At 40.7% G+C, this 12,851-nt stretch overlaps 1 protein-coding gene across 1 annotated transcript in view; it reads right to left on the minus strand.

The window, feature by feature from the left end:
- The window catches only part of GIGYF2 (GRB10 interacting GYF protein 2), a 71,879-nt gene that overhangs the window by 39,952 nt on the left and 19,076 nt on the right, over positions 1-12,851 (minus strand). Inside the window, exons 4-6 of the mRNA XM_019503087.1 lie at positions 9,326-9,505; positions 305-516; positions 52-211 (exon numbers count right to left, since the gene is read on the minus strand). Of these exons, the coding sequence (XP_019358632.1) occupies positions 52-211; positions 305-516; positions 9,326-9,505 (552 nt within the window). The remainder of the gene's footprint in view (positions 1-51; positions 212-304; positions 517-9,325; positions 9,506-12,851) is intronic.

The following is a 12,851-nucleotide window of genomic DNA, read 5'->3' on the forward strand; positions in this document are numbered from 1 at the left end:
TGAAATGTATTGGACTGCAATGTACAATGGATACTTGAAAAGCCTAGTTACCTGCTGTTACCCTATCTGTTTTATCCTCCTTCTTGACTGCCTTTTCAAGTTCTTTGGCTTCTTCGTTGTGGCTGCCTTCAGAGTCTGAATGTTCTTCCCCTTCCTCCACAGGTCGGAAATCCATTTCCTGTTCTTCAGGAATTGGTTCCTTCTGAACCTTCTACCATCAAAATCAATACAAATAATTACATACTGCTGACCATAACAGGGAAGCTATTCACACTGTATGGAGGGTCCAAAATAGGTTTCTGACCTTTAATGAGAGGAAGGCCCCAGATGAATCAAATGTTCCCATTTCTTCTTCTGCATCTTCTAAGCACCATTCTGGGAGGCTGTCATCCTCCATGCTGCCACTGCCACACCGCACTCGCCGATAACCCCGCTCCTCATCCCGTTCTCGGAAATCAAATTCAAACCTTCGCCGTCGCTCCATATGTTCTCGCCAGCCTGCAGAACGAGGGCCGTCTAAGGTGGGGGGAAAGTAACTTTACAAGACAGTCCCAAGGAGTGATAACTTACTTGGAAGGGTGAAGGGGTAGGGAAAAAGAGGACAAACAGTGACAGAAATTCAGAAAGCCACTACAGGGTACAGTACGCCTGAAAATAGGCATCATAAAAGAAAAAAAAACTGATAATTTACCAGGAACTGGAGTTCTTTGAATATTGTCCTCCATAGAACTGAAGACCTGCTACTATTATTAAAAATATTGACCCCAGAAAAGGGCGACAGGTACTGAAACCCAACCAAGAACCAAATGAGAGCTACAAAACTAAGGGCTAATTTGATTCAGCATTAAAACTTTTTAAATGGGTCATCAGTGACTGGTAAATTTTAAAATGACAAAAAAATCATGTACTTTTAATTAGCTTTTTGCAACATTTGCTTCTTGGAATGAAACTTTCTGTGCTTTTCTCTTCCCACCCTGCAAAGTTGATTATTCTGGTGGAAGTAGGCAGGCTTGAATTCCTTAAATGTCAGTTTTTGAGTCATGGGCTAGTGAAATGATGTGGGAGAAAGGAAAATGAAAAAAAATTAAACAAGGATTGAAAATTTGTTTCTGAGCATGCTCATAAAATCTGTTAAGGTTTTAGCCAACATTAATGAAGCTACCTACCTCCCTCTCATAACACCCTTGGTACCCTATATAACTTGACCAGGACTTCGTGATACAATAATAATGAGAAGAGTGTTATTAAGAAGGAAGTTTTAGATGGCCGTTTTAGTTATTTGAAAATAATCTACCATAATATAAAAGAAAATAGAAAAACTATAGACAGAAAATGCAAGCGGATCCTACAGTTTTAATATTTCTAATATTAGCTGCATTCTGTAGAACCCAGAAATTTGTACCTTTAATTAAAAACATCTTTATCCATTATAAATATGCAGGCATCATGATGAAAATTAATGTATAGCTGTCCTCTTTACAAGGACTAGCAGAAACAGTAATCAAAGGAAAAAACTTATCCCTCTATTCACAAATTCACAGAAGTTTAGGGGTGGAAGGGAGACCTTGTGAGATCACTCCTTTCACTTCACCTTAGTGTTTCAAAATTGTCCAAACTATGTGCTATTACTGCTGAGGAAAAAAACTGGTTTATAAATCCAAGCAATTTAATGAAAAAAAAAATGTTGCCTGCTTGAACATATTAAATACGGAGCTGCTAAATTTACATTTTGACAAAAAAAAAAAAAGGGAAAAAGATAATTCCCAATACAGATTCAGGTATTTTACACACACTATTTTTCATACTATTTAAAACAAAGTTATATCTTAATATACTTGTATTTGTATCATAATAAAAATCAAATTAGACAGCACGCACAAATGTCAACATACTGACGCATACTTCAGAGTAGGCTCACATGTAAAGAATGAAACAAGTCTGTGCCGTCTATGTTATTTTGGAACTCAGTTTTAAAATAGTTCTTAAAGCTCTCAGACCCATTCCTGTTTAATCCTTCAATCTAGAATAAAATCTGAACAAATCCTTGAGGAAGAAACAAATTTAGCAAGTGTGGAATAATGATGTCAATATGTTTCAAACAACTCCAGTAACCAGCATTTTTCTCTTTTTCAAATATACATCTTGGAGAGGAGTTAGCCCTACAAATCTTGATGAGGGTTTTTTGGTTTTTTTAAACAAAACTAAACTGGTTTTTAGTTTGAAGTCAGTTCCTCCAAACCTAAACTTTGGAATACACACACGCCAGTTTCAAAGAAAAGTCACTGTAATAAGCATCTCAGTGCTAGGTACAGAATTTCTGGTGTAAACCGGAGTGAGAAACCTGCACTGCACAGACAGCCTGGATGATGCAGGATGGACAGAGGAGAAACTTGAACCTGGCTCTTGTACGTCTTGGGTGAATACCATAACAACCAAGCTACTGATAAGCCTGGGTTCAATTACAGGCTCTAGTTTAATGGAAGATAACCTGTATTTTTTATCATCAACCGACAAAGGCTCACTATAGAGGGACGTGGTATACAAATACACTAGGCATAAGGTGGGGGAATACATGGCTCAACAAAGAATATAAACAACTCCTTTCCCTTCCAAGACCTGCCTTTGCATATTCCCTACTAATGGGCATGTAATGCATATGAAATTCATATCCGAGTTGAACATGGGTCTCCCTAAATTTTGAGTCCATCTTTGAGATGAAGAGAACAGCACTAAGGATGTATGTAGAACCCTCAGACACTCTATCAGTTTTCCACAATTAGTATAATTTTCAAACAAGAAAAACAGACCATATTCGACAGAAATATGGAATCAATATGAAACCCTGTACATACTCCAACACTAGAAATGCCACAGCAAAGTATTCATACAAAAAGTCTAACTGATTTATAGCAGAAAGGCTAAACTGCATCCCAAAAGTAGTTAGTAAATGTAGGATAACTGTGAAAAAGGCTTCTGCTTAAAAAGCAGCCAAGAGCCATTTTCATGTGCAAACCATTCAGTGTAGTCTCTCCAGGCAGACTTGCAGAAAAAAATTCTAGTAAATTAATGCGGCAAATCAAGGGAAAACACAAAGCTATTTTAGGGAGAAAACATAGGTAAGAACAAATTACCATGTTGTCCTTAAGCAATACAGTTAATGAAGGGTCAGCCACAAGTACTTGCAACTCATCTCCATGTCTCGTAACATAACTACTATGATATATGTGACTGACAAAATGAAAACTGATTTAAAGACTATTCATCAATCTTATGAATAAAATAAATAGAGCCACTGAAGAAGGTGGAGTTTTATCCTATAATGGGCATACATAAATGTTAAATGTAATCTGGAGGGTAGGAAAAAAATTAAATTTGAACTTAGAATCAATCACTGAATTCAGCACTACAAACAGACTGTTTTTTTATAGATAGCATAGGCAATCCGAAGCATGAGGCCATGATAAGGGTAGGTTTTTCAAAATTATATGGGTCAAGTAATATTTCTGCACTGAATAAGCCAAGCATGGAAGAATCTGTTCTCAGCAGACAAATCTGCTTCAGCACATAGAAACATACTGACAGAAGAGGCAGAAAACCCAGCACTTCTCCCCAAAATTTTCTTACATTGCTGTCATTGTTGCACAGCAGGTAAGTTCATGTCATAATAAATCAAAACACAGAAGAAAAATAGTGTTGCATAAGGTTGGTCTATGAAGGAGAGTGCTGTTGGTGTCAGAACTCCAGCAGCAGTGTAATGGATTTAAATTTCCATTCCCAGGGAAGGGCAGCCTGAAACATGAGCAGCTTGTAAGGTGGTCTGTTACCAACTCGGTGAATGAACAAATGCAAACTGAAATAAACTCCGAGCATGAAGTTTCTGATGTGTTATATCAGGTACAGATCAAATTGAGGGGGGCTCAGAATTGAGATCTTAACCTTCAAGAGGCATCTGCAAGACACCTATTTTAGCCTCTCATTTATAACCAGCACGACAGAGTCATCCCTGCTTCACCTTGGCTAACTCCAAGAGAGAACTACACATTATCCATTTCAGACAAGGATGACATGGAAGTCTTTGATGACAAAAGATCATCAAAGGGGCAACTTCAGATGGTAAGAAACAGATATCAGGGAGAAGATGAAAAGCTACGTCTACTCATTATTCACTGGTTTAATACCAGTGTCTTTCATTCTTGTTCAAATATCTAGGAAAGAGGTGTATAGAATGAACAGGCTATAAGACAAACAGGTCATAGGACCACTACAGTAACTACTAGCAAAAGAAAAAGATGTTTAAAAAACAAGAGAGTTCAAAAGATTAGAAAACAGGAAGAGTCTGCTGGACTGCAAATACCCATTGCTTACTAAGACAGCAAAAATAAACTAGGACTGTTGAATGTTATTTTGCACAGCAAAAATGTTGCATGCATAACATTCAAATGGATATGACCATAAACTACAGTTTTCAAAACTGTTCTCAAATTACAGATCAGTCAGTAACATGCATTTTAGTTGTGCGGGATTTACAAAGCCAATTCTTAAAGAAGATCCAAACAAATAGACGTAGTTCAGTTTTTGGCAGAGTTTTATCTATTTAAGCAGTACATATGGTCGGTAACCTCCCCTACTGACAATGATGGGTAGACAAAACCACTATAAACCATACCAGCTTAAAATTACACTGACATCTTAATGCAAAAGAGTTAAAAAAAAGAAAAAGAAAAAAAACCACCACTACTGCCCAACAACCCTCCCCCAATACTCTACCTATGAGTCAAGAAAAAACAATTAAATGAACTAAAAGGGAAGCATAATTTACTTGATAATTCATTCTGCTTCCATCTCATGAATTTGGCACTTTCAACACAAATCTAGTTGAGCTTTCCAGAGAAATCCAAGAACAGGCTTTCATGCTATTAAGACATAGGTTTTGTACCTGTAATGGCAGATTGCTCATTGCTTGTTGGAAATTCCAGTGAACTATATATTTGGGTTATCTACTAAACTATAAAGAGTTTATCTGCTAACATTTATCTTATGCACACAAACGTCTATTTTAAAAACTTGTGTGAGATCTCTATACACTCTTGTGTAAACTGAACCAGAATATACTAGATAGACTTGCATTCCTGATGAACTTTTGTCCTAGGTAACATCTCACATCTGATCATCACGAGGCACTGTTTCAGTAGCTATAACACTATTCAAACTGTATAACAAAAGAGCACAGTGTGTCTAATCAGTCATGTCTGACATGAAGAAAAGATAAGGATCTTCTCCATAATTAGGAACTCTACCCTATCTTGCACCCAGGAAACAGAAAACATCTGTTAATACATTAGAATCTAGCCTCAGGCTCAGGCATTGCTAACCCTCACCACCATCTTACAGTAGTTTGACAGAGGGGAGAGAAAAGGATAACAAAAGAGAAGAACAGTCACTAGAGGTGCACCAATATATTGGTTGTCTATTGGATTGGCACCGATAAAAGAGGACATGACATGATCAGCTTTTTTTGTGGCCATTGTAGCCAATGTTTACCGATAATCATGCCTTCTGGCCAGGGTTCTGGACACCTGGGTTCCCTCTCCCCATGGGGCCAGGGCCCTCAGATGCACGGGTTCCCTCGGGAAACAGCAGGTTTCCCCTTGAAGGCAGGCAGCATTCTACCTACAAGGGGTTCTGCTTGGGGCTGCCAGGAATGAGATGCAGGGGGAGCTGCATGCATGTGCGCAGCCACAGGCATGCACGTGGTCAAGAATACAGCTGGGCAGTGTGGAGAGCAGCTCCTACAGGCAAGTCTATGGAGGGGAAGGAACGTGGCGGGGGGAAGAGGTGTGGGGGGAGAAACAAATTGAGGCCCCCCATAGCGAGGGAGGGAGTAGGGCAGGGAACACTATCCAGCAAGGGTGGTGCATGGGACACTTCACAGCAGCAGTAAGTGGTGGGTTTTGGGAGCTATACTGCTGACATCTCAAGGAACCAGTTATTGTAGAGTATGGAACTGGAGCACATCAGCATGAATCCTGGTGGTGGTGGCTGGCAAGCAGCATCCTCTGAGGGTGGTAGGAATGAAGCATTCCAGTTTCATTAGCACATGAGCAATTGTAGCACTGGTTTCCTCCAGCCCAGCATCTGACTTAACAACTGAGTTCAACATCCAGTGTTTGACCAAATTAGTGAATTAATGCCACACTGCTGCCTTGCAGTGATTTCAGGTCTACGTAGGCATGCCAAAAAGAGATCAGATTCAGGTAGTTTGGGAGTTGAGTTAGCATCTGAAATTGGACTCAGTGTCAGACCTGTTTCAGCCAACAAAGACTTACCCAAATGATTTTGGCTTTATTGTTTTTATCATTTTCATTATCATTTTCAAATTACCTTAGGATTCAAGGAAATTACTCTACTCCATTCTACCTAGCTTTTGCAGGAGAAAAGCATCTGATAGTGACATTAGACCAGAGATGGATGAGATCCAACCTGCCAACAGATTCAATCCAGCCTGTGGGCAGGCCACCGCCAACTCACTGGATCTGGTGCGTGGGCAGGACTGATTCCGCCAAGCAGCAGCAGCTCTTCATGCAGCAGCAGCAGCTGTGGACCCAGGCAGAGGCTTCCATCACAGCGAGCAGGCAGCAGCATCAGCTGTGGACACCACTGACAGGTTCAGGAGCCCTGATGCAGAACCTGCTGATGCCTCCACCCTCCTAGTGTGATGGAAGCTCCTGCCCAGAGCCCTGACCTGGAACCTGCCAGTGGCATCACCTGTGGACCCAGGCAGGAACTTCTGCTGTGTAGAGTGGGTGGCAGTGTTAGCTGTGACACTGCCAGCAGGTTCTGTGTTGGGGCTCCAGAACCTCTTGGCTGTGCCCACAGCTGACATCACTGCCTACCCACCACGGTGGAAGTCCCCATTTGCATCCACAGCTGAGCTCTGGGGCTGTTGGTGAACTACCGCTCTGGCTGGGTTCTGGAGGGAGGAGACAGAGACAGAGTCAGCCTTCGACAGGTCACTCATTAAGTGGCCCTCCAGTCAAAATGACTGCCCACCCCAATATGCTGTTGCTCAAGGGAAAGTCTGCAGTGTCTACAGTGGTAAATAAGGATATTATAAGGGTGTGCCAATTGATGGAACATCACTTCTGTGATTAATTCAGGTAATGGCTATTCCCAATTGGTCATAAACAGTCTGCTTAAAAATGTGTTAAATTGCTGTTCCCTTCTGGGAAGTGAAGGGCCATTGGTATTACTCCATTTTGATGGCACCAAGATTATCACTGGTTTCTTGGCACTGGGACAAGGGGCAGACATTCCCTTTCTTGTTTATGTAGTGCATGACTATTGTGTCATCTGCTCTACTGGTCTTTTTCTTTTGGGTTCTAGCCACCACAGCCATTCTACAAGATCATGATGCAGTACTACAAGCTTTATTGCGTTTATTTCACTGAGAAAATCCTGAGATAAAACTAGAGGCAATAAAAGCCAAATGAGGCAAACAGCATTACATACGGTCACCTATAGCTGCATATAAACTTAACTAAGTAAAGACCTCATCTTTAGATCTGTTCTTAAGTAAGTAAATTCTAATGTGAAATTAATTAATACTCCTATAAACTAGTATCTCCAAATGGATTAACAATTTCTAGTTGTTTGCTAGAAGGCTTAGCTGGCTGAATAAGGGCAGAACCCAGTCTCAGATCATCGATGCCTCTTGCTGCATCTAACTTATCAGCCAGTCATCCAAAAAAGGCATCAATGAAAATACTTTGCCTGTTCAGCTGGGATGGAGAAGCAGGGGACATAGGAGTGAATGCAGAGCCACAGGCAATTATATTCAATATTTATTTGCCCAAAAAAGGTATCAAGCCAAGCCTGGTTGAAGGAAGACAAGAGAGTTCCCAAACTAAGAAGCTGCTCCAGGTAAGTTCTAATGTGGCTTCTTCTCAAGTAAAGGTGTACCTGTTGCCTCTCTTACAGCTGTTACCTCTAGGACTTTTCTGTAATGGGGATGATGCTTGTGTGTGTACACCCCCCCCCTTCCCCATTATATATATATATATATCTCCTCAGCAATTTCAAACCCTTGAATACAGTAGCAGTGAAACACCATGCCTTCAAACTGAAAGGCCCTATCACCTCAAATAAGAAATGGTCGGTATAGAGCCCCACAGGCCAAATGACACTATGCCAGGGGCCAGATCTGGCCACAGGCTGGGGGCTGAGCACCCCTGGTCTAGACAGTGATGCAAACATGGAACCTGACCTATGCTTCTCAGATCTGTGAGAAGGGGACCAGATGCAGGACATGAGGTCTAACTGTCCCCAGGTACAGCCAACATGACCAAGGGGGCATTTGATTAAATACTGTTCCAGGCTCAAGAAATGGTAGTAGGGAGGGTTCTGCTCAGCACCACATAAAATGCACAGAGTAGTGATGCAACAAGGTGATGCTGTGGCATCTGTCCACTCCAGTTCCATGGCAGTTTCATGCTACACCCCATGGACCCAAGCTTTTAGTAGTTCTACAAATTAATGCAAATGCCTTTGCTGATACTGTCATATACAGTGCATATATATCAAAGCTGCTTCTTGAGTGAACAATGTGGGCTTGCCCTTAATATAGAAGCATTTCTTTTCCTTCATCATTTCTAAATCTGGCCTGTGCTTTTCCTATTTTTTCTGCTTCACCCGTGTATTGGGGTGATGCAGCCTGCTCTGAGGGTGGTATTCAGCCACAAGGCTCTTGCTATTGCTAACCCTAGTGTTTCAGGCCCATTATGTTAGTTGATGGAAAATGATTTGCCACAACGTGTTTCCTTTCCCTCTTTCCCTGACAAGAACAAGTCATATGAAATAGGTAAGGAAGTGAAGGAGGATTCCTTACAAATCACATTTTGAATGAGATTAAAACTAACTGCAGCCTTATGGACCTGGAATCTTGCAAGGTCCTGTCTCACTGCTGTGGCTGGGAAGGAGAAATGGAAGGAGGTTTGTGGTTCCACTCTTTTTGCCCTTACATGTCAGCCAAGGTGGCCCAAGGTACAACCAAGGCCCCAGTGGACAATACTATACAAACAAATCTGATCTCAGGCACAGTGGAATTTAGACTAATGCATACTTGAAGAAAATGCAAGGTTCCCTTAATCCAAATGATTAGTGCAGTGAAGGCACTGGTGTTTTTCTGTTTTTTTAAAAAAAATTAATGTCATTGGCTTTGAACAAACAGCCACACATTCTAGCTCCTCTTGTTCTCTGGTCCTCACACACATACCACTCTCCGCCCCCAAGCACTGTAGCAGACTTTCCTCCCCAGATTTCCTCTCACCTGGACTGTGAGGGCGCCACCTCTCACCATCCCTTCGTGACCCTGCCAATCGCCAGCCTCCATCATCATCTTCCCCATTTTGTTCTTCCCTGAAGATGCGCCAGTTTTCGCTCTCAGAGCGTATAAACTCATGTTTCCTCCCTGTTGCTGTTGTCCCACCTTCCTCAAAATTTGGTCTCACTGAAAAGAAAATGTATGAAAATGAACACAGCCCAGTCTCTGAGAACCTGGAAATACAATGCAACCATTACACATGCAGTCACCAAAGATAAGCAATGAGGTGGATTCTAAATGAACAATGAAGTTTACATAAGGCTTTACATATGTGGTTGCCTGTGATCTTGGAAGGTAGGATATGCTCAGCTATGCAGTTGTGTCCAAACCTATTATACAGGGTCTTTATGAAGTCCTTGTGCACTTTTAAACTTTAATAACTTAGGTTGTAGGTATGATAGAAACAATCTATAAATGGCATTTAAAAGTAAATTTCCTAAAGTTTTAGGACACAATGTTAGACTTCAACATAACCACCATCCATCATGATATAGTGCTCGATCCCATCTTCCAACTCCTTGAAAATGTTTCCCAGCTGCTCTTGAGTTACTGTACTAATTGCACTGGTGATCCTAGCCCTAAGTTCCACCAAAGAATGTGGTTTTGACAAGTAAACTACACTTTTAACATGTCCCCATAAAAAGAAGTCCAACAGCAACAGGTCAGGTGAACGAGGTGGCCAAGCAATTGGTCCACCTCTGCCTATCCACTTCTCTGGGAAAATGCCCTTCAGGAACTGTCGTACATTCAGAGCATAGTGGCACAGAACTTCATGTTATTTAAGAAAAAAATCATTACTACTTACGAAGTCTAGCATCATGTACTGTAGTTGTCCTAAAACTTTAGGAAATTTGCTTTTAAATGCTGTTTACAGATAGGTTGTAAGTATGATAGAAAAAAAGTTCTTAAAGTTTAAAAGTGCACAAGGACTTTATGAAGACCCCATGTAGGAGAAGACTATAAGAAAGGGAGATTTTTGTTTACAGGGGCAGGGAAGGCAGGGACAGGGATGAAGTAAAGATGACAAAAGAGAACAAGGAAAGAATAGAGAAAATATGAGGGAAAGAATAAAAGGACACACAAAAGGAAAAAGCAAACAGATTGGAGGGAGAGAAGAATTCTATGAAAAATATCACATACAGGAAAAAAAAAAAGACTACAGTAAAATAAAAAAAAGAAATAACTGAACATTCTATCATACTTATAAAAATACACAACTTCTAGTTGTGTATTATGTATGCACTAATGTTTGAGGCACTTAAACTGCAAAATATCAAATATTTTACAAATAATGCTGTTAAGCACATACCATTCAGATATACCAGTCTTAGTAGGAATTTAGCCAGAACTGACAAACAAAACAAGAAAATGCTGCATCTACATTATCCTGTTAAACTGGCTGTGGAAAGAAAGGTAGCTGAGGTCAAGCTTAAAGAAGAAACTAGCAAAGTTCTACCAAATTTTTAAGAGATCAGATTCTCAACTGGCCTTAATCTGTACTAAGAATGTATTCATTTAAAATGCATAGGAAAACAACATAACACTTTTCTTGTTTTGACTTCTATTTTCACTCTGACTTGGGTTAGCCATTTAAGTTACTTTTTCTTTTTTCTTTTTTTTAAATACAATGTGGACATATTTTTAAAAATGAGCAAAAACAAGATTTAAGATGAAAATACTTGGGAGTTCCTTCTGATGGGTCTTCAGCCAAAGAAACATGCTGTACTTGCCGAATATTGAGGAACAAACTCATCATGAAGGACACCAACTCAAACATGCTGATGAGTTTCTGAACTTCTACCCCTGGCTGGGAATAACTGGGGCAAACTTCCTCATCCTCAGTAAGACCTCCATGCAGCAACAACGTCATCTTTCAGATGCTCTGGGTTTTTTTAGGGGTTTTTTTTTAAGCCGTTATGGAGAATTTGGAAACAAACAGGGAAATATTCCAGCAGGTAATCTTGAGTTGGAAAAGATCTCCCTTTAATTTTAGATTGCCAAATACTGGTACACTGAAAATAACTATGCACAGCATGGAGGGAGAAACTGCTCACTACTGTTCTCAAAAATGGCTGCAAACACTGGGAAATGAAAATGAGAAGACATGCGTTCCACACTTGTGAATTTCCTGCACTGTGGCTATTTGAGAGTGTGCAAACATCCTATTTGGAAGTATTATACACAGTAGAGAAATGCTCACTCATCTCTCTCAACAGGGAATGACAGGCTTCATAATTTAAGGATGCTCATAAGGGCTAACATTTGGGATAAAGTGATCTTCTGCCAATCTGTATCAAAACGAGAACACCTGGCTCTTTGTGAAAATCCAATAACGGACCAAATCAAAATCTTAATAGTGGCAATACTGACATTCTCAAACCGTGGCCTAATAAGGGTCCAGAATAAAAATGCTGGGGAGTTCCTATTGAGTTCAGATTATTCCAATATACAATATAACCTCATAAAGCCAGTTTTCAAAATTCTGGAATTCTCAAAAAACCAACACTTAAAAAAATACACTACATCAGGGGTTTTCAACCTTTTTTGACCAGTGTACCTCTGGTGGCCGGTCGTGAAGTGGCGGCACGGGGTGGTGGATGGTGGTGGCAGCTGCCATGTGCAAGCTCCCTCCCACAGCCAGGTGGGCTGTGCACTTTCAAAAATCTGGAATTTTCATATTTCCGGCAGGTGCTAGGTCCCAAGGATGCCAGATGTATGAGGTTATACTGTATTAAGTAAACGGAATTTATATACAGTTCCCACACTGCAGAAGTTCCATCTTAGTGGACTGAAGTTACTCAGTTTAGCAATCAGCATTTGGCCATAGCTTTACTTGGATAAAAAGAATAAAATGCAATCTATGGTTTTGCCCTGGACTAATTGACTGGACTTCCTGAGGAGAAGCAACAGTAAAAGGGCAACTGTGCTCAAGCTTGTCCAAAAGCCAGCAATAGTGTTTATGGAAAACTTCAGAAAGAGCAAAAAAGGCAATCAGCCAACAAAGTCTATGGCTGTGCAATTTGGAGTTGCAAACTGACTAACCTAAAAGAGCAAGAGGGGAATTCTGGGATATATCCTTTTGATAGCTTGTTTATACACAGGACTTTCTACTGGAAGGGCAAACAACATGAATTGTTTTTCATGTTGCCAGAATATTTTCTTTCCACAAAATGTATAGACTTTATTCTTCACAAAGAAGAAAGAGATTTTTGTCAACTATTTTGGTTTTGTTTTTCTAAGCGACAGCAATAAACCCCCCAGTGCTGTGAGACATACTTCCACCATACACCAGGGGTAAGCAAGATCCAACCAACCAAATGACTGCATCCACAATTGCTCATGTGGCCTTCCCCGGGGCACACTTCATGAGGCCACCTACAGCACCTCCCCAGCCCTGGCCAGCTTCCCAGTGTTGTTGCTTCCACCCGGGGACAGCTCTACTCTCCTTGCCTGCAATGGCTCCTCTTCCTCC

This window comes from Gavialis gangeticus, unplaced genomic scaffold, assembly GCF_001723915.1.
Source record: "Gavialis gangeticus isolate Ggan-Ray unplaced genomic scaffold, GavGan_comp1, whole genome shotgun sequence".
Lineage (NCBI taxonomy): Eukaryota > Metazoa > Chordata > Crocodylia > Gavialidae > Gavialis > Gavialis gangeticus.